A 23,651-nucleotide genomic window follows, 5' to 3' on the forward strand; every position below is an offset into this window, starting at 1 on the left:
GGTACGTACAATACGTACACAATCGCCCAGATCGCTGCCTCCCAACCCAAGTCTGGCCTCGTGCATACACAAGAAGTAGTTGGTCTCCTTTAATTGTACTTCCTTCTTTTTTCCAGCAACCCTCTGCCACCTCCTCCCTAAGCGATCTGATCCATGTATAACTCAGAGCCAAGGATTTTCCAGCAGAGACATCACTGTGAATTTCCTTTCATTTGAATGAGTTGGTTTTTTTTATTTATTCTAAGTAGTTTAAGTGATAAATGCACCTCTACTACTGCAATTGTTGCCTTGTTTGAGCAGCAGATTGTTTAATTCTGCAGAGCAACTTGTGGAATTCTGCAGGGCAGTATGTGGAATTCTGCAGAGCAGCTTGTTGAATTCTGCAGAGCAGTTTGTGGAATTCTGCAGAGCAGCTTGTGGAATTCTGCAGGGCATCTTGTGGAATTCTGCAGAGCAACTTGTGGAATTCTGCAGAGCACCTTGTGAAATTCTGCAGAGCAGTATGTGGAATTCTGCAGAGCAACTTGTGGAATTCTGCAGAGCAGTATGTGGAATTCTGCAGAGCAGTATGTGGAATTCTGCATAGCACTGTCTGGAATGGAATAGACGGATTGGCTAGAAGTCCTCAACAATGGCCTCATGCCGTTTTACCTCCTCTTCCGCATTGTGTGTGGCCAACTGGAGATCTATAATCGGTTGTCCGAGCATAGCCTACACTGCCTGCACTATGTCAGAAGTTCTTGCAACAGAAATCCTTTATTCTGTAAAGAAATGTTAAAATGTGTCACCAGTGCCTCAGTGTGTTGTTCCTTTCCCAAATAATCCAACTGCGTCTTGGTACAACAAGGTATGCCTGCCGTCACTTAGACAGTAAGAGAGCCCGGTGTGGTTCATTCGTTCATGTTTCTCACTGTTCCTCATTTTTGTTGCTCCATCAAAACCCAGTCAGGAAATAGCACCTCAAAACAGTTTCACCGTTCCAGTGCCGGTGACAATTCTCCATCAGGAATACTTAACGATCCCCGCACATGGTGTTGGCCCAGTACAATCGATCACCACCATGCTTGCACTGCTCACTCTTGCTCAGTAATGGCCTATTCTCCACATGGTTCATATCTCCATGATGTAGTACATCGTAATGTCATTCATCCTCAAATTCCCAACCTAACAAGATTGAGACAAATCCTAACATCTTCTCTTGAGTAATCCTCACATACTTGTTTCACAGATGGTGCCCACACCTCTATTAGAAGAGGTCCCCTTTGAAGGCACCTGAGGTTCCAGTGTCGGTGACAATTCTCCATCAGGAATACGTAACGATCTCCGCACATGGTGCTGGCCCAGTACAACCGATGAAAATCGATCACCACCATGCTTGCACTGCTCACTCTTGCTCAGTAATGGCCGATTCTCCACATGGTTCATATCTCCATGATATACATCGTAACTGCATTCATCCTCAAATTCCCAACCTAACAAGTTATCTTTTGGTCCATCATTAATCACTGCCGGGTTGCAAGATGTTGGAAACTTTTCTACTAGGCACGTGACAGACTCAAACAGAACTTTTGAAGCAGCCACTGGTTCAGGCTCTTCTGCAAGTGGCTGTCTTGTACCCTCTTGGTGTCTCCCAAATTCTCCTGAAAGTGTTGAAAGCCCAGTGGAAGAGGAAGGCCACCAGTTTTGCCGTGTCTGCACATTGAGAAGGCAACTCGTTGCTGCAGATCTACGACACGCTGCTGACCAGTTCGGACGCAGCTCAGCAAGGCTACTCCAGGCCTTCGATGAACCTACAACAGGTCCCTTTGGGTGATTTGGGAGAGGCGGCTGTGTGTCTGAAAGCAAAGAAACTTCCAATAAGCTCAAATCAGAAACAGGCAGCGAGGCATGAGATGGCAGGTCATCTGAAGCACCAGGTGACAAATCCTCTGGCAGAGGTCGGTTAATAATAATTGGGAGCCCAGCTTGAAGTATATCGCTGCTTAGGAATTGTGAAGCGCAACTTGTGAAGCTGTCCACACTGGACAAGCTACGCATATTTGACCGTGGTAGCTGCTGATGTCCAAACATCAAGTGGGACATAGGTGGTGTCTTGTCAAATCGATCTTCTTTTAAATTATTCATCGCCTCTTTTTCAACATCTATAAGCTGGGGCTCAGAATTGAGTTTCAATTCTGCCCTTCGAGACTGCTCAGGCCTGGATTCGAATGAGCGATTTGAAGTACTTCCGATCATTGAAGAAATCGATCGCTTGGACCAACGCCATTGCCCTGGAGAATATTTGCCATCCAGCGTTTTCACGGCATTGAAACCTTTCCCGTGTCCCAGCAAATCTCCAGGATTTGCAGTATGATGTGCACCTGTTTCTTTTAAAGTCATTGATATAATGCTACCATTTCTCTTTGCCCTTTCTAGAGCTTCGCGCCGTTTTACTGTTTTCTCCTGTCGTTTTTGCTCTTTATAGAATTCAGAGAAGTTGTTGACAATGATAGGGATGGGAAGTGCAATGACCAACACTCCAGCAATACAACAGAACCCACCTATAATCTTGCCTAGAACGGTCTTTGGATAGATGTCACCATAGCCAACAGTCGTCATGGTGATTGTGGCCCACCAGAAGGATGCCGGAATACTTCGGAACTTTGTGTCCTTATCGTCTTTTTCAGCAAAGAACACCAGGCTCGAGAAGATCATGATACCCATTGCTAGGAAAAGAATTAATAAACCCAACTCGTTGTAACTCCTCCGTAGAGTGAATCCCAGGGATTGTAGGCCTGTTGAGTGACGAGCGAGCTTGAGAATTCGAAGAATCCTCATGATACGAAAGATCTGAACCACACGGCGCACATTTTGGAACTGCGACACACTCCGGTTCGATACGGTGAGGAAGATGGTGATGTAGTACGGCAAGATGGCGAGCAGGTCGATCGCATTGAGGGCTCCTTTGAAAAATTTCCACTTGTTGGGTGCGGAAAGGAAGCGCAAAACGTACTCGGTTGTGAACCAGGCAATGCAAACGGCCTCCACGTGAGCCAGAGATGGATTGTCACTGATGTGGCCAAATTCATCCCGGTGCTGTAGCTCAGGCAGTGTATTGAGAGAGAGCGCGATGGTGGACAGGACGATGAACAAGATGGATATGATGGTCAGGGTCTGTGGTCGGGGAGACGGGCACAATACCAAGCATTAGCACACATCAGCATTCTATTTATTTATACACAGCACCAAGAAAAAATAGAAACAGTACCACACATCCTCAAACAAGCTAAATACATTTTCAAACCTGAGTCCCGAGTTAGAACCATCATAAGTCGTAACACAAATAAATGAGTCATTGCTCACAATTGTTCAAAGTTACCCCATCTTTTGGTACGGTTAAGCACTTCCCAAGGACCTTTTTTAAACCAGTCCCGGTGGTGTAAAGGTAAGAGCGTCCACTCAAAGTCTGGGAAATTTTCAAATTCCTGTTCAAATCCTGGCCGAGTCATACCAAAGTACCAAAGACTAGACGGTAAGTGCTGCTTCCTTGCTTGACGATCAGCATTTAAAAGGATAAGGGTACGGCCAATCCCCATAGGTTGGCATCCATGTGGAGCAGGAAATTCCCCCTAGCCTAAGGAAATGCCCCGCTGAGTGCGGTGAGAAAAGTGGCGCCATTGTTGTGGCGTCACTGGTACCCAGAGTGCCCCCAGGAGGTGGCAGCACTTCCCCCAAGCACAGTGGCTCTGTTTGCCTCATTTAACAGGCCTGTGTTGTGTCTCGTGCATTCCTCTGTATGTACATGTGTGTGAGATTTGTGTGTGACAACTCCGCAGATAGCTTAAGATCCTGTAAAAAAAAAAAAAAAAAAAATTATATATATATATATTAGTCATTGTCACAAAAACACAGATATAAAGTTAGTGGGTAATGGGAGACTTCTCCTTGCATCTGTCTACAGGTCTCACAACTCCAGCCTGAAAAAACCCGGTGACTGAGAGGCAGGCCAAAGCGCAAGCGAGATTCCAGAGCATTTTGCAAGAGAGGGAGTTAGAGTTTGGATAATCTCATAGTGCGAGTAACATGCTCGATTCACAGCCTTTCTGCCCAAATTTAAGACGTTTCAAGGTCAATCTGCACTTTTTGTTCAAATTTTTTTTTTTAAAGGTAAAATGAAGTTGGTGAAACGTCCCCTCTTCGTCAATATCTTCCCTGACTGTGTGTGCATTTGTCTGTTAGTGTGGTTATGTCTTAATGGAAAAAGGCATAGACATCTTTCAGATAAGTAAACCGCCATTTCAGGACATCTACTTTCACCAATCCTTTGAAGCTTTATGCAGCACATCATGCTCCTTGGGTGTTCCAAAAAGAGGGGGAATATAGGAGGCACCATCATATGGAGTGACTTAGAACACTTTCTACAACAGCTGTCGTAACGACTATCTCATTTCTTTTGGTTTCTATAACCAATGCAGATGAGTATCCATTGTATTTATCCATGTCGGTTTTCCTTTAGACCTGGATGGAAATAAATACATGAGTCATTGCTCACAAGTGTTCAAAGTTAACCCTTCTTAGGTATGATTTATATAAGCACTTCCCATCCCATTTACCTCCTGATCAACTGAGTTCCTTTGGAACCCCGCTGCTCACACTGGAGCCACCCCACATTGATTTAGTCAATATAATAATAATAATAATAATAATTCATTTATTTTGTATAGCGCTTTTCATGAAGCCCAAAGGCGCTTTGACAGAGTGCAAAACATAATGCATAACAAAACATGAAAACAACAATTGCAAAAAGACAAGAATCAATAGGGAAATATTTAAAGCAAAAGGAGGGAGAAGGAGAAGTGATAGTCAGGGGTTAAATGCTGTGGGTTGAATGTTGAATGCAGTGCTGAACAGGTGGGTCTTGAGTGATGTTTTGAATGTGGTGAGTGAGGAGGAGTCTCTGATGGTGTGAGGTAGTGAGTTCCAGAGGGTGGGAGCAGCGATGGAGAAGGCCCTGTCCCCCCAGGATCTGAATTTGGTCCGGATGGGGGGGGGGGGGGGTCAGGAGGTTGGTATCAGCAGAGCAGAGGTTGCGGGTGGGAGTGTGTCTGGAGAGGAGGTCAGCCAGGTAGGATGGGGCCAGGTTATGGAGGGCTTTGTAGGTCAAGAGGAGGATTTTGTACTGGATTCTCTGGTAGATGGGGAGCCAGTGAAGCTTGTAAAGGACGGGGGTGATGTGGTCACGGGTCCGGGAATGGGTGAGTAGACGGGCAGCGGAGTTCTGAATGTATTGGAGTTTATTGGTGATTGTTGAGGGTGAACCATAGAGGAGGCTATTGCAGTAGTCCAGACGGGAGGTGATGAAGGCGTGGATGAGGGTTTCTGCAGCAGTGGAGGAGAGGGATGAGCGGAGACGGGCGATGTTTTTCAGGTGAAAGAAGGCTGTCTTTGTGATCTGTTTAGTGTATTTGTCGAAGGAGAGGGTTTGGTCAAAGATGACGCCAAGATTCCGGATGAGAGGGGAGGTGGATACTGGGATACCGTCGATGTTGAGGGCAAAGTTATGGGTGGATTTTGTGAGCGTTTTTGGGCCAATGATGATTATTTCAGATTTATCACAGTTAAGTTTGAGGAAGTTGATTTGAAGCCAGGATTTTATTTCAGAGATGCAGTTTGTCAGGATAGAGTGGGTGTCGGTGGAGACGGACTTGGTGGAGATGAAAAGCTGGATGTCATCGGCGAAGCAGTGGAATTGGAGACCATGACGGCGGATTAAGTGACCGAGGGGGGACAGGTAAAGGATGAAGAGGAGGGGGCCAAGAACTGAACCTTGGGGGACACCTTGGGGGAGGAGAGCAGTGGGGGATTTGCAGTTATTGATGGAGATGAACTGCCGTCTGTCAGAGAGGTATGATTTAATCCAAGAGAGGGCAGTGCCGGTAACGTTAAAGGTGGATTCAAGTCGGGTGAGGAGGATGGTGTGATCGATGGTGTCAAAGGCAGCGCTGAGGTCGAGGAGGACGAGAATGTTGAGGTTGCCAGCGTCAGAGGAGAGGAGAAGGTCATTGGTGATTTTGAGGAGAGCAGTTTCAGTACTGTGGTTGGAGCGAAATCCGGATTGGAATGTTTCATACAGGTTATTGGCAGAGAGGTGATGTTTGAGTTGAGCGGCTACAGCGCGTTCCAAAACTTTTGACAGAAAGCAAATAGTGAATTTGTCAACATGGTTGTTGTGAATTGTTGTCAATTGTTGCTGTCAATATAGTCAACTGCAGTTGTGAATTAATGATAGTTTCCACACTTGCAGCACTGATACACAGTTCTGCGACAATATTTTTCTCATGGATGAGTTAATTGCTGAAAATGAAATGTTCAACATGGGAAATGTTTCTGGAGGTCACAACAATTGGTCACATACAAACACACACAGGAACATGATCATCATCGGCTACTGTATCACTACCATTTTAAGACCTTTATCCATCATTCCAACACCGCTCTGTAGGAGAGACATGAGATTGCCTGTTTTCATACTCATCGAATGGAGCTGGAGCGAAAACACAGAACGATTAATTACCTAACAGAACAAAAAGAACTGTAGAAAGATAGGAGGTGGGGAAGCATACCAACAGCAGGGTTGTGGGACAAATTAGTGGGAGACCTGGAGAAATAGGGGATGTGGGGAAGAATGAGAGCAAGGGGAGGACACACAGGGTGGACAAGATGGATACAGCCACAAACCCTCAATCATAGAAGTGGAAGAAAAGAATGGAAACCTGGAAAGAGGTGGCCATGGGGAAGGTTAATGGGGGAAGAAAATATCATGGTTGTGGATGGGGGAGTTTCTGTGGATGACCGAAGATGGTGGTGGACTGCTGTCTTGAGGCCCTGGAGGAAAGAGTGAGATTGAAGAGACTGAGGAAGTTGGTTTCAGAGGTGGGGGAAAAACAGAATAGAACTAGAACAGCACTAGGTAGAGAGTGTCGTGGAAAATGTACACAGATCAAATATCCGCACAAACCAGCAACGATTATTGAATATTTATTATCAGGAGAAGAATCACGTGGTACAAAAAGGGAATACAACGATAGCCGGCACCAAAATACATCAAGTTACACAGCCAAGAAACACAGCATGACATCCAAGAGAACCTCTTCTGTTGTCTTAGTTTAACTTTGGTTCTTTTATAGTCAGTTCTGAGACAAATTAAATTCTTCTGTGTCTTGAGGAGTCAGACTGAAGGATGAGGGGTCAGGGAGGTCACCGATCGGAGGCTCCTCATGGATATGGTAGACCATCTGGTTAGCATTACAACACAAATCATAGAGATAAGCACCAAGCAGAAAAAGGAGTCCTGACTTTCCACTATGTCTGGAAAAACAGCTTCATGATCTTAAGAAATATTGTATTTCATCTTCGCACAGATTATCAATGTAAACTTTATTCCTCCAAGTATTTCTAAGCACAGCAAACACACATTTTCTATTACTCATAATGCAGATTGATCAAAGATCTATCACTAATAATATAATTATGCTTCATTTTATTTCTCAATATATATTGAAAACTTTAATAACTGGTGTCCCTGCCTTGATTTGTGAGGATTTAAACAGTTAGTGGGAAGATAACATTATTAGAAATCCACTATTATCCCTAAACAGCAACAACAAATAACTTTTATTCATCTTAAGAATTAAATCAAGTGATAAAACAAATTTGAACAAGATGCCAGCCAGCGATAACTCGCCTACCCAAAGAAAAACATCTCATGAACAGTTGGAAGTCCATTCAGACTTCCACAAAGCATACGTCCGCCAAACTGAACAGTTTACGTTTTGTATCCACTGATAGGCCGGATCTGCATCCGAACTGGAACCAAAATCAAATCAGCTTCTTCTCGTCACCCGATCAACTCATTCACCAAGTTTTGTCATAACCTGTCCACAACTTTTTGAGATTCATGCTATGTATCGTTTTTGGCCCTATTTTCTCAATGTCGAAGAATCACTTGAAAAATTCTCGGATCCAGATCAAGATCCGGATCTTCACCAACATCTCATCATTTAGTTCTTGGCACATACCCAACTTGTCCTCAAATTTCATCTGAATCCGTCGATAACTTTGTGAAGTATCGAGCTCACAGAGACAAAGAAACGCAAACAGACTGGTGTGAAAACAAACCTCCATCTACCTTCGGTGGTAGAGGTAAAAATGGTTAGTGTTATCTGCCAGGAAAGATTACAACTGGCTAACAATTCACACTTTACCCTTCGTCAGAGCAAACATGTAGAGTTAATGGGTTAGGGAGGGTGGCCAGATGATGAGATGGTGCACCATCATCTCATCATCCACTATACAGACCCATTAACTCAACATAACCCAACTCCCTTACCTGCAGATTGGTGTCCCTTATTTTTCTCCCACTAACCCATTCTCTCTCTCCTTCGTTGTTCATTCTTTGAAAACAAAAACAACACCCTGCCTCCAAATAACCAATCTGCCAGTTTATCCTCAAGCAAGGAATCAAATCCAGACTAGACAACTCGAAGGCACGTGTAACACCTTTATGCCATCCTGTCAGATTCAGAATGATATGTAAAGGAGTGTGGGCCCATCTCAAGGTGCTATGTTTGGAAGGAATGTTACGTAAAAAATATTGAAATATTTCTGCATCAAACCCTCAAGAATTCTAGATTTGGGCCAAATATAACGTCATGAATACAGAGAGCGACAACACAATCAAGTACAGCTTAAATTATCTGTGAGCGAATGATGTTTTGGAGAATATCTCAATGGATTTGGTCGTAAGAAGAAAATGGACAACTTTGGGTAGCTCTGTGGTGATATTCTTGCGTTTGAACTATTTGTTTCTGACCGATTCCTGGCGGTGATGGAATTGGACCTAAAATGCCTGTAGGAGATTCAGCGCTCTGGAGGGGATAAAGCCTTTCGTCCTGTTCATAATCACTTGGACGTAAAATATTCACTGGTATATTTCAAAAGAACAGTCTTTTGGCCTTGCAATGTTGCAAAACATCGGTTGGCAGGATAGCCTAGACCTAGAGGTATGCACACTCACCTCAGAGCTGTCTAGCCTGAGTTTGTATCTCGGCCCAATCATAAACTGCCGTCCTGGTGTTTCACATGACATCTCAATGTGTGCACCGTACATCGGCAGGATGTTAAAGCAGATAGTCCGTGGGCCAGAGGGGGAGGGGCCTACCGTATGCACCCCCCCCCCCCTATGATCCTACTTCTTGGGTGTCATTTTGTTTACTGGTATCTTCCCGAATGGAAAAAAGATGTTAACAGGAAAAAAACTCATTTGGTCTATGTTTTTTTAACTCCCTACTTCGATCTTTGTCAAAATGACGTTTTTTAACAGATTGCCCTATTTCTTGGGGTCCGTGAATTTTGTACTTGCAACTGAGGCTTCTTCTCCGTAAAGGTATGTCCATATTGGACTAAATAGGTCTTATGTGCATATAAGAAGAGGAGGAGGTTACTGGTACTTACGCGTGCGTACTTACGCGTAAGGAGGAGGTTACGCGTGCGTGCGTGCGTGTGCGTGTGTGCGTGCATGCGTGTATGCGTGCGTGCGTGCGTGCATGTGTACGTGTGTGCGTGCGTGCGTGTATGCGTGCGTGCGTGCGTGCGTGTATGCGTGCGTGTGTGTGTGCGTGCGTGCGTGTATGCGTGCGTGTGTGCGTGCGTGTGTGTATGCGTGCGTGTGTGCGTGCGTGCGTGTATGCGTGCGTGTGTGCGTGCGTGCATGTATGCGTGCGTGTATGCGTGCGTGCGTGTATGCGTGCGTGCGTGTATGCGTGCGTGCGTGTATGCGTGCGTGCATGTATGCGTGCGTGTGTGCGTGCGTGCGTGTATGCGTGCGTGTATGCGTGCGTGCGTGTATGCGTGCGTGTGTGCGTGCGTGCGTGTATGCGTGCGTGTGTGCGTGCGTGCGTGTATGCGTGCGTGTATGCGTGCGTGCGTGTATGCATGCGTGTGTGCGTGCGTGTGCATGTGTGCGTGCGTGCATGTGTGTGTTGGGTCCGTAATTTTTTTTTTACCATTTTACCTTTTGTCATCAAATTTTCAACAAAGCTTTATTATGGGAATATGGAGAAGGCAAATTATTAATTTAGTCAAAAGGTCACATAAAATCAAGGTCAACATCACATAAAATCGTCTATTTTCATCCAATTGATCTCATATTTTAAGAATTTGCATATCGGGTCACTGAATTGGTTCACCAATCAAAAGATAAAAGCTGATTGTCCTTTTTAGATCAAAAGGTCAAATGTCAAGGTTGCATAAAATCCTCAATTTTCATTCAATTGACTTGAAATTTGAACAGGGTTTGCATATTGGGTCAATGAAGCCTATTGCTTTTGAGGTCAAAAGGTCATGGTCGCCTAAAATCATCAATTATTTTGAAGAATAATATACGGAAGAATAATAAGTCCAAATACAAAACCGACACCGACAGTCTTTGCATTTTCAGATGCTTTCTAGTTTTGAATGAAATTGTAAAGTTATCTGCACACCTGAATTAGATGTATATGTTTAGGTAGTATCATAGTTCTCCATAACCGGCTGTAATGGATTGCATTAGGTATAGGATGACCAATGCAATCAATCCTAAGTTTTAGGATTACATGATTCCAGGTTTGCCCAAAATAGATGTGTAGAAACGTCTTCATAACAACCTAAGATCTTAAGAAAAATAATGAAGTGATCATTGAAGGGACACCTCGTCTGGCGAAGGAATTTACCACTGGACTGCTGAATATCGACAGCACAATCAGGAAGTTAGTCTATCAATGGGCACAGATGGGATTGTGGTCGGAATGTTCTGAGAGCCAGAGCAGTGACCTGAGAAGGTCAGTGAACCACATGTCATGCGGGGACCAAACCATGGCAGTTGATTTGTTCTGTGTGTATGATAGATTACAATAACCACATAGCACAATTATCCTGATGGAATTTCAAAACACTGCAGACATGCAACAAGGTATCAGGGCATGTTTGCAGGAGGTGAGGGAAAATAAGCATAGATCCATTTCAGAGCAGCTTCGGGATTACTCCGAGAAAAGCAGCACTGGCACTGCCCTCCGGTGTTCAGGAAAGCTGAATAATACAACCCAAGTGATCAACCTGCACAATATGACCCATTAACAGTCCATTAGACTCATCACATCAATACAGAATTTCCATAATTTTAATGGGAATTTCCATAATTTGAAAGTGGATCAATAAAGAATATCTATCATTTTGATAAAAATATGAGGAACAGTCAATATCATATAAAATCACATGAACTAATATATATCAGGGCTTTATATATATATATATATATATATATATACTAGCAGAAGTACCCGGCATTGCCGGGCGGGGGAGGGGAGGAGGAAGGGGAGGGGAGGGGAACGGGGGGGGGGGGGGAGCGAGCCCCTTGGCAAAGCGAGCGATTTTTTTTTTCATCGCGTCATAGCGTCATAGCGTTCATAGCGTCATAGCGTTCATAGCGTCATATCGTTCATATCGTTCATAGCGTTCATAGCGTCATAGCGTTCATAGCGTTTCATAGCATCATAGCGATTTTTTTTTTCATAGCGTCATAGCGTCATGGCGTCATAGCGGTCATAGCGTCATATCGTTCATAGCGTTCATAGCGTCATAGCGTTCATAGCGTTTCATAGCGATTTTTTTTTTCATAGCGTCATAGCGTCATATCGTTCATAGCGTTCATAGCGTCATATCGTTCATAGCGTCATAGCGTTCATAGCGTCATCACGTGATCGCTCTGAGCGAATCAGCGCCCACCTGCTCTGATTCCGTTGATTCCGTGCGCTGAAATGCGCTGAGGTAAATATGAATAAAAAATATGGATTGTCAAATATTTTGAGTTTGGCCATGTTCGTCCCAGGCTCAATGGCCATGTCTATGCCAAATATCAAGCACGTAAGCCTCTCCGTTTAGGAGTCTATCGGTAACATTACACACACACACACACACACACACACACACACACACACACACACACACACAAACTGTGTTTTATTTATATATATATATATATATATATATATATATATATATATATATATTGTTACTGATCGCGGTTTAGGATGTTGTTTGCCGAGCGAAGGCTCCGCGACCGAACAGTTGTTCCCCGACTCACCCGATTCACCCAGAACATTGGCCGTATCGCACCGCAGCTGCCCAATCTGGAAAAGACTAAAACGACGAAATGCAAAGAGGAAAAGGAATAAGACGAGAAGACGGACAGAAGAGTAATTGGATTTATTATACACACAAGCAAAAAGAAAGCAGTCACGTTTATTTACAACACATAAGACGCAGGTGACAGTGCAAATACTAGCTTATACAGACTTAATTAAATACCCAGGGACAAGACACACAGAACAAATTCACGTACACAAGAAGGGTGGAGGAAAGGCAGGAGGTGGATGGCTGGAGGGAGAGGAAGGTCCAAGGGGGTCCTGCAGCACGATCGGCGCGTTTAGCAGCCGCCGTTCCTTCGCGGCCCTGCTCAAAACCGCCGTCCAGGCCCCAAGCGGCTGTTGGGTGTGGTTGCTGCTGTGGCCGCCGCTTGCTTTGCCAGGACTCGTCTGACTCGTCTGGTCCAAACCCTCAACTCAACAACACTCTTGCACGTCTCCCTGTCCAGCCACTCTTTCTCTCTTGGTCCAACCACTCTTTCTCTTTCTTGGTCCAACCACTCTTTCTCTCTCTTGGTCCAACCACTCTTTCTCTTTCTTGGTCCAACCACTCTTTCTCTCTCTTGGTCCACTCACTCCTCACCACCACCCTTCATGCTTCTTGCGCGCGCGCCTTTATAGCGCCCCCGGCGATCAAGCCGCCGGCCTTCAGGACACGCCCATCGGTGTGCTCACCGCGGCCCTGGTTGGTCACGCGACCCTCTGGCTCCGCCCTTGATGACGACGGGCGGGCACGCCCCTCTTCCCCGACCCGAGCACATGTTCAATGGTGGTTTTGGAGGGGAGGTAATTGGCAATCGAGGCTTGGCAATGACGAAAGGGGATGTGAAAGGAAATGGAGATTTTGGGGATGGGAATGAAAGGGGATCTATTCTCTTTCACTGGTGCAATGGAGTACTTCAATTAATGGGAGACACAGCCTTACCCTAAAACACAGAATAAGATATAACTATCGAACAGGGTTATTCTATTATTGGCTGACGTGTATGCTTGTGGATTAATTATGGGATGCCGTTTCACCTTTACACAGCTCCGGAGGCAGGGGGCGCAGAATAAACAATAATAATAATTCACACAATCAAAAAAATATACAGTCCTCATATCCGCAACACTGCACCCTCCTCCTCTTAGGCACGACCCGGCCTACAACTTTTATTTAGTGTGACACGTAGGTGTAGTTCCCTCTACCTTTAACCTGACCCTGAGTGCGACAGTTTTAAAACATAAATAAATGTGTCCCGCTGCTACATTGCACCCTGCCTAACAGACTTACGCCCACAGTTAACCGAATTGCGGAATGGTCTTCAAACTACACACTGACGGTGGGAAGCATTATTTACAATGACGCTATTTTTATTTACAAAACTAACCCAGGACCTGTGATTGTTCTTTCTGGGGGGGAGACAGTCTGCTCTGCATCAATGCACCATGAAAGCACCCAAAAACGCACCAATACACACCCAAGCACCAATCGGTGCAGTCACCATTGTTCATCAATGTTCAACAATAAAAAATAAATCAACAACCCCTAACCCTGCAGGTGATCTCTTGCTCTTCGGCTCCCTCTGCTGGTTATTATTATTTGTTCTTCCAGATGTTGTCATTCTTTCATTTTCTTACTGGCGGCCTATTTGCAATAAAGTGTGCCCAATGTGTCCTTTTTATTTTCTTTTATTTATGGCCCACAGGGCCGACTACGTGTGGTTCACCTGTGGGGCATCGGTGCCCTGTGGCCAAGGTCCGCCAGCAAGATTTCGGGCCCTCATGGCCGGTTCCAGCAGAGGGGCCATGCCCCAACCCATGGGGTCCATCAGTGGTGCTCGGCCACAGGCATGTGGTCCATGATGTGGTGCATCGATGCAGACAGCTGGTTCTGGGAATTTCGGGCGCACAATGGCCGACCCACGCACGCTCCCCTCGGCGCCCAATGGCGCACAGGTCATGTGGGAGACAAAAGAGACAATTGAGCGAGGGGTAAGGTCACAAGGGTACACATCAATAAGGCAATGCAAGGCGAAATGCGTACAGAGGGCGAAGTGAGAAAGCTCGTCCCTACCGTACGTCACCCCCCTGTCACCTACACTACCCTTGCCCTTACCCCATATTTACAAAATCTACCCATTTACAAATTCGTCACTACTGTCACGTCTTCCCCATATTTCTCCTATACCAAATTCGTCTCCACAATCCCTCTACTTCAAACTTTGCCATCACCAAATTCGTCATCAATCCTCATAAGGAGGGAGAGATGGAATTACGCACAATGTCACACCCACGTCATGATGCGTCTCACAATCCAAAACATTTGCATTAATGAAAAATAATAAAACATGGCATGGTGTGGAGTTACCTCATCTCAGGTGAGTGGATGCAGATGGTGCGAGGAGATCCTTCATCCAGCTATCCTCTAAATGATTTTAACACACTTTACACTACCCGGGGTCTCTCCCTGCCAATCCATTGGCCAACTTACACTATGGGTTCTAGAAACCAATTCCCATTGACCAAACTGTGGTGCTTCTCAATTTGGGGTCTCACTCCCCCGATTCATCTCCCGGTGCCCTCGCACAATTTCTGGGCTGCGACGTGTAGCTCTCCCAGCAGGTCTACCCACCTGCACACCTCCACCACTGCAGTTGCCACCCGAGCTTACCTAGCTCCTCACCCTAACCTATCTAATTTGGGAAGGCCCCTCCTGGCTCTGTCACCCCTTGGTGCCCTCTGGCACTGGGCTACCCGGGTCCGTCCTCCGGATCCTCGGGCCCCATTCACTACAACTACCGGCTCCCAGAGCCCACCTGCGGCCTCACCTGGCCGACATCCTCACAGTGTTAGAGTGCCCAAACCAACTACACACACTAACAGGCTACACGCCCAGCCATTTCCACAACACTAATGCACCCATCCAATCACCATTCTTCCACCCGCACCACAGATGCCAATATCCAACCACAATTTACCTATACCCTCTACCTAACACTTACACTACCCGCCCCGGGTATCCGTGATGGAGGTCCACTCTTCCCCCATTCACACCTTCGCACCATCCACTCCACTCCACAATTTCCACCATACTCACTCCACGACCATCCATTCCAATACTCCATTTATTCCACACTACCATTTATTCCACACAGCCACATACACCTGTTCAGTTGCACACCTGTGCAATCACAACTGTTCAATCCTCAAACACACGGCATCATCTCATCTAACTACTCCCCTCTGAAACTTGCGCTTCCCAGTCGTCCCTTTAAACTATTGCGCTCCCACGTCATTATCATCCATACTAATCTACCTGCGTCCCCACTACAGGTATCATTGTCACTAACTCATCTTAACGTCACCTAATGTCATCTTCGCTAGATCCCTACACACAATATCCTATCCCACCCGGGCTAGTTTTCACTGCCATCAACCCCATAAGCTAGTGCTCCTTTGCCCCCCTCGTTGTGAGGGATGGTGGATTTGCCATCCCACCACATCGGGGAGGTCCTACTATCAATTTGGCTCGTCCAAATCCAACAAATCAAAAATTTGTCATTTACTGCTAATTCTACCCACTATTATAAATTTCGTATCAAATCACTACCATCATCACAGTCCGCTATATCCTAGCCTCGGTGCGTCATGACATCATTCAACTCGGTTCGTAAAGCCGAGCAATGAATTCGGGTGGTTTGGTCGCCTGCAGGTTGAATCCGTCCGGCTTTCGGTTCAAGGGAGGTGGTTTGGTTGGACCGAGGTTCCACGCACCATCTCGGCGCGGCACCTTGCGGTCCCGGGCCCAATGGCTCAATCTCCCCCGGTCGGAACCCCGTCCCCACGAGGGGGCACCGTTCCGCTTCCTCCCACTCGCCCTTGAACTGGACCGGTCGCCTCGCCCGCCAAGGCCCGGACTCGACCGTGCGAGGCGGGGCCAAGCCCGAATCGGCAACGACGCTTCGAAGAGAAACGACGCAGCTTTGATCCGCGCGGTGCCCTGCATCCAACAAAGCACGCCGCGCCCCGAGCGCTCGCATCGGCTATCCGTCGCCCTAACCGCTAACCCGGTTACCGTCGATGCTTCACTTGCATGCTCACACGCATACGCTACCCCTTTCACCCTCACAAAACCCGGCGTTCCAACGCCGTCCGTACAATACACCAACGCTCTCCCTGTTACACACCACACCTCTCGCGCACACTCTTGCGCACACTTTGGTCCACACCTCTCCTCCGTTACGTCCTCCGTAACACTCACCATGGGCGTGCACTCTTGCATCCACCCACTAACGCGCTCACATGGGCTCTCCCACACTCGCGCTACCACCAACTCAGGTGTGCTTCCTCGCACACGTTCCACCACCACCTTACTCTCCGTGTCACACTTCGTACACCCCGACGTGCATTCTCGCTCGCACTCGGTTTCACACTCGCGCTCCGATGTGCCCTCCCGCACCTGCGCCATCACCAACTCACTATTCGTGTCACACTCCGTACACCCCGACGTGCATTCCCGCTCGCACTCGGTATCACACTCGCGCTTCGTAACACGCTCACCCCTTGACGCACACTTTTTTTCCACACGCGTGCCATTTCCACTCACACGGGACCCTTCACCAACGCCCGGATGCTTCCTCGATCCCAAGCGCGCGACAATTCTTTTGTCGCTAAACATCCTCTTACAAAATCTACCCGCACAATATGCAGCATGTCTCACCTTCGGGGTTCTTCTTCCTCCCTGCACCAAAACCTGCAAACTCTTTATTTGGTTAGTGAGCACACCATTATGATTTGAGCAGGGACTTTGTACATATTCCATTTCTCCCTGCAATTCCCGGGCTACCTCCGTCATCTCTTCAATTTTAATTCCCAGCACTGCTTTTTCTTTATTCACCTCGACGACCGTTGGCTTTAATAAAACACCCTCCTCTACCTCAGCGGTCGCCGGCTTTTCCAAACCCCGGGTCGCGATTTCTACCCCTGTCATTGTACCCGTGCTTTTCTCAACTTCGTCCAACCGGTGCTTCTCGACCCGCGTTACCTCGTCGTGCACCCGTGGGACCCTTTCGCCCAACTTGCGGTCTCTGTCCCTCTGCTCCCTTTCCTCCCTATCGGCCCTCATTCCGTTTATTGTTGCTTCAATTTGCTCACTCCGAGCATCCATCCGGTTCCCCATTTGTCCCATTTGCTCACCATGAGCATCCATTTTTGCTTCTAGCCTCTTATTTGCCATTAGTATGGTTGCATTAATCTGCGCCATGAGGTCCCGCACATCAATTCCCGCTATTTGCGCAGCAGGCGCGGCTACCCCGCGCTCGTGCGAGCCGCCACTTTGTGCGTCTGATACCACGTGCGCGAGAGCGCCATTTTGTGCGCCTGATACCCCCTCAACCACACCTTCTTTACTCTCCTCCACCATTTTCCCCACTTCTTCCCTGGTAGTCTAGTAGGAAGACTAGGTCCCTCTGCACCCCCCGGAGATATACTTCTAATCAGTGTTTCTAGATTGGAAAAAATGTGTAGAAAATGACTAGCTATGGCCCCAAGCTGAAAAAATGTCCCACATACCATTTTTATGCAAATTACTGCTGCAAATTTTATGCAAAATTATGCAAATTTTATGCAAATTTTTGATGAGGAGTAGAGTTGAGGGGTCTTTGAGGGCTTCATCGAGGTGCTCTCGGTTGCAAGACTGGGTCATTCTGAGAAGCACAGCAGGGTCAGAGATCATGATGTTCTCCTCCTCAGTGAATCTCTCCATCAACAGCCTCTCCATTGCCTCACACACTGTTTTGAGGCAAAAGAGGGACTTTGCGTAGGCCTTTCCACTGAGAACACCTTTGAGAGATCCACTTGTTACTAGTTGTGCCTCAAAGAGAATCTCTGCATATCCAGAACCACGCATCTTGTGTCCAGTGAGCATCCCGATGTAGTTCATGGATGTGTGGAAGGGTCCAATCGTTACTACATGACTAGCAAATTCATTTGGCCAGCGCCAGATGATGGGAAGGGCTTTCATGCAGACACCCAGATCAAATGTATTCAGGACCCATCTCTGACCCACCTCAGCAGTTGCTGCCTCGGAACGCTTCAGTAGCTCACGAACAACTGCGTTGTCTGTGATCGGTTGGTGGATAGGCGTGCAGTAGTCGACTGTTGATTTGCTGGGTGGGGGAGAACCAGTTGCAGAGGTGAAACCCCCTAGCCCAGGCACAGGCTGCAGGCCATTGCCATGCCATGCAGGCACCAGGCACAGACCGATCACAGACAACGCAGTTGTTCGTGAGCTACTGAAGCGTTCCGAGGCAGCAACTGCTGAGGTGGGTCAGAGATGGGTCCTGAATACATTTGATCTGGGTGTCTGCATGAAAGCCCTTCCCATCATCTGGCGCTGGCCAAATGAATTTGCTAGTCATGTAGTAACGATTGGACCCTTCCACACATCCATGAACTACATCGGGATGCTCACTGGACACAAGATGCGTGGTTCTGGATATGCAGAGATTCTCTTTGAGGCACAACTAGTAACAAGTGGATCTCTCAAAGGTGTTCTCAGTGGAAAGGCCTACGCAAAGTCCCTCTTTTGCCTCAAAACAGTGTGTGAGGCAATGGAGAGGCTGTTGATGGAGAGATTCACTGAGGAGGAGAACATCATGATCTCTGACCCTGCTGTGCTTCTCAGAATGACCCAGTCTTGCAACCGAGAGCACCTCGATGAAGCCCTCAAAGACCCCTCAACTCTACTCCTCATCAAAAATTTGCATAAAATTTGCATAATTTTGCATAAAATTTGCAGCAGTAATTTGCATAAAAATGGTATGTGGGACATGTTTTCAGCTTGGGGCCATAGCTAGTCATTTTCTACACATTTTTTCCAATCTAGAAACACTGATTAGAAGTATATCTCCGGGGGGTGCAGGGGGACCTAGTCTTCCTACTAGACTATGGGGTCCTGGGTCGATTCTACCCCATCTATCTCTCCCACCGGCATCCCGTCGCCTTGACCAGCCATGGCGCGATTTCAAAATTCGGGTTTTGTAAAACAAAAGCAATTTCGGTACTTTGTAATTTTGAGCGCGTTAAGCGCGCTTCGGGTCCAATCCCACTTCCCGACACCAATTGTTACTGATCGCGGTTTAGGATGTTGTTTGCCGAGCGAAGGCTCCGCGACCGAACAGTTGTTCCCCGACTCACCCGATTCACCCAGAACTTTGGCCGTATCGCACCGCAGCTGCCCAATCTGGAAAAGACTAAAACGACGAAATGCAAAGAGGAAAAGGAATAAGACGAGAAGACGGACAGAAGAGTAATTGGATTTATTATACACACAAGCAAAAAGAAAGCAGTCACGTTTATTTGCAACACATAAGACGCAGGTGACACAGTGCAAATACTAGCTTATACAGACGTAATTAAATACCCAGGGACAAGACACACAGAACAAACTCACGTACACAAGAAGGGTGGAGGAAAGGCAGGAGGTGGATGGCTGGAGAGAGAGGAAGGTCCAAGGGGGTCCTGCAGCACGATCGGCGCGTTTAGCAGCCGCCGTTCCTTCGCGGCCCTGCTCAAAACCGCCGTCCAGGCCCCAAGCGGCTGTTGGGTGTGGTTGCTGCTGTGGCCGCCGCTTGCTTTGCCAGGACTCGTCTGACTCGTCTGGTCCAAACCCTCAACTCAACAACACTCTTGCACGTCTCCCTGTCCAACCACTCTTTCTCTCTTGGTCCAACCACTCTTTCTCTTTCTTGGTCCAACCACTCTTTCTCTCTCTTGGTCCAACCACTCTTTCTCTTTCTTGGTCCAACCACTCTTTCTCTCTCTTGGTCCACTCACTCCTCACCACCACCCTACACGCTTCTTGCGCGCGCGCATTTATAGCGCCTCCGGCGATCAAGCCGCCGGCCTTCAGGACACGCCCATCGGTGTGCTCACCTCGGCCCTGGTTGGTCACGCGACCCTCTGGCTCCACCCTTGATGACGACGGGCGGGCACGCCCCTCTTCCCCGACCCGAGCACATGTTCAATGGTGGTTTTGGAGGGGAGGTAATTGGCAATCGAGGCTTGGCAATGACGAAAGGGGATGTGAAAGGAAATGGAGATTTTGGGGATGGGAATGAAAGGGGATCTATTCTCTTTCACTGGTGCAATGGAGTACTTCAATTAATGGGAGACACAGCCTTACCCTAAAACACAGAATAAGATATAACTATCGAACAGGGGTATTCTATTATTGGCTGACGTGTATGCTTGTGGACTAATTATGAGATGCCCTTTCACCTTTACACAGCTCCGGAGGCAGGGGGCGCAGAATAAACAATAATAATAATTCACACAATCAAAAAAATATACAGTCCTCATATCCGCAACAATATATATATATATATAGTATATATATATATATATATATATATATATATATATTATCAGGGCTTATATATTATATATACTAGTAACGGTACCCACCCTACAGGCGGGGCTTCAATTGGGAGGCCCAAATGAAAAGGCAAAATATCAGAAATTGAAGGCTTTTTTTTTAAACGATTCATATAAACATCCGTTAAATCATATCACAGGCATAAGTCTATCATAAATTCTACAGTATTCTACAGTATTTGTAGAATTTCGATAAAAGCCACATCACTGTTCATATCGGTAAATATTATTCCATCGTGTTTGGAAAAACTGGAAAATTGGAAAAATTGGAAATTGGAAAAATTGGAAAATTGGAAAAACAATATAGCCTATTTTACTCCAGGGGGTCCCAGCATTACCCACCCAAAATTTCGTTACGATCAGTTCAGCCGTTTTTGCGGTACCTGGGAACGGACAGACGGACATTTGGTGAATTATAGTAAGATATATACTGTATATATATGTATATATATATATATATATATATATATATATATATATATATATATATATATATATATATATATATATATACAGACTTGGCATTTAATATGGAATATTTTTTTTGTGGGGGTGAACTTACTTTTCAAGATGACTTAGAACCAAAAGTTCATTGGAATTATGTTGAAATTATTCTAGATTTTGTTAATGTGACCTTTAAAAGAAACAAAAACCACATTTGACATTTCGAAGCAAATGAATTGATCCTTGAAAGTGATGTAAACTGATATCGAACTCAATTCACTGACAGTACTGTGTTAAACTTCTGTACGTTTTCCAGAAGTATCTCTTTATTTTGCACATTAGCCAAAAAAAATTTCAACAAAAGCTAAATTATGACTGGGATTACGGCCAGTAAAATTACAGTTCAGTACTTCGTGTAACCCCCACGAGCATTCAGGAGAGCACATACACGTCGAGGCATGCTGTTCACGAGATTTGCCAAGGTTTGGACAGGAATCGCTTGCCATGTAGTGACAATAGTTTGCTGCAATTCACGCACAGAGGTCGGCTGCTGGTCCAAGTTGTCGATTTGACGCGTTAATTCTGCCCACAAGTTCTCTATCGGATTCATATCCGGGGACATGGCAGGCCACTCCATATGCTCTACACCACGGTCAGCAAGAAAGTGTTGGATAATGCGAGCACGATGAGGCCGTGCATTGTCATCTTGGAAGACAAAGTTTCCTCAAAAGGCTGCACGAGCAAATGGAAGCATTGTTTCTTCCAGAATGACCGTGTACTTGAACTGGTTCAGGTTTCCATTCAGAACAACCAGGTCAGTTTTGCCCCCTGCATGAAAAGCAGCCCAAACGGTCACCCCACCACCTCCAACTTGGACTCTTGGCACTATACAATCTTCGTTGTGGGCTTCATGCACTTGTCTGCGCACTCGGACGTGGCCATCTTGATGATAGACCAGAAATCTGGACTCGTCACTGAAGGTCACGTGATTCCAGTGTCCTGGCTGCCATTGACGGTGCTCTCTGGCCCACTGCAATCGGGCTGGCTGTGTTGTCTGGTCAGGCCTGGCTTTCTCAGGGGACGCCTGGCACGATAGCCTGCTTGAACCAGTCGTTGGTTGACTAGCCTTCTGGATACAGGCACATTTGTCAGTTGCTGCCACTCAGCCCTAAGCCAATTAGCTGACTTGGCACGGCCATTGCAGACTAACCGGTGCAGCTGGCGATCATCTCTCCTTGTGGTTCTGTGTGGACATCCTGGCCTCGGTATTGGAGTAGGGACACCCCTCTGAGCATTTCGTTTCAGTATCTTTGACACCTGACCTTGAGTGATGCCATACTGCTGAGCAATAGCACGCTGTTTCATGCCAGAATTTCTGAAAGCCACCACTCCATGACAAACAGCATTGTCAAGTTGACGGACCATCTCCAGAGGAAGCGGCAATAACTTTTGTAGACGTGCAGCAGTTGTTTTCCACTCATACAGAACGCAACAACCCTTATATACCCGATTGTGAAGCCAATCGTCAAATGTACCTGTCCTTACATTTTGTCACGCCACCTGTGATATAATCCTGTTATTGACTTCTTGCTGCGAAAGACAATCAGTGACATGGTTCTTTCAACAAAGACATCACCGAAGGGTAAAATAAACTCACCAGATTGATATACTGTGTTCAGAAAGTAAACCCAAGTCAAGAAAAAAAAAATATTCCATATTAAATGCCAAGTCTGTATATATATACATATATATATGTATATATATATATATATATGTATATATATATATATATATATATATATATATATATATATATATATAATTATATATATATATTGTTGCGGTTTTTAGAACCCTCCACTTTGTAAATATTTGTAATAATCCCTTATAAATAATCCCCTGTAAATATTCCCTCTTTTGTGTAAAGATCATAGGTCGCACCCTAGTTAGGTCATATTGCAACACGGAGGACACCATAGGCTCTTCTTTAGTTATTTCATTAGTATGTGTTCGAGTTAAGGATCTGTTTCCAATAGTTGAATCTGTGTTGTATTAATTAAATAAGAGTAGGCCCCAAAGTTCCTTTCAACATCAGTGCGAGTGGTCTTCTATCCCGCAAGCCGCCATAAGCCACGTGGCAGAGTTGGAGAAGAAGGGAGGAGCGCCAGGAATGAGGCATGGCCCACCAACGCACCATCAAGGGGCGGACCGGTGAGCCCTCACGACCAATGAGGGCCGAGGTAGCTCACCGATGGGCGTATCCAAAAAGGCAAGCGGCTTAATACGCGATCGGCCAATATAAGCGGGCGCGTGGGACTACTTAGAGAGAGATGAGTGATACGGGAGAGGACGGCAAACGCGGAAGACCCGAGAGTGGTGAAGGAGTCCCTGCTTGCCGTTGTCACGGACCATTGGAGGCACACAACTGGCCGAAGGCTAAAGGTCAATTTATTATGTATGCCGCATCCTAGTCTTCCCCCCCCCCCTGCGATATAATTGTCCGCTCACGTTAAACGCCACGCGAAGCTGCCAGCCGCTCGTTGCTGCGGTACGAGTGAAAACCCGGAGCAT

At 46.3% G+C, this 23,651-nt stretch overlaps 1 protein-coding gene across 1 annotated transcript in view; it reads right to left on the bottom strand.

The window, feature by feature from the left end:
- Positions 1 to 240: 240 nt before the first annotated feature.
- The window catches only part of LOC137430214 (potassium voltage-gated channel subfamily B member 1-like), a 51,831-nt gene continuing 28,420 nt past the window's right edge, over positions 241 to 23,651 (bottom strand). Inside the window, exon 3 of the mRNA XM_068120903.2 lies at positions 241 to 3,153. Within this exon, the coding sequence (XP_067977004.2) occupies positions 1,210 to 3,153 (1,944 nt within the window). The 3' untranslated portion in view covers positions 241 to 1,209. The remainder of the gene's footprint in view (positions 3,154 to 23,651) is intronic.

The sequence above is a fragment of the Myxine glutinosa genome, chromosome 6, assembly GCF_964187855.1.
Source record: "Myxine glutinosa chromosome 6, kmMyxGlut1.1, whole genome shotgun sequence".
NCBI lineage: Eukaryota > Metazoa > Chordata > Myxini > Myxiniformes > Myxinidae > Myxine > Myxine glutinosa.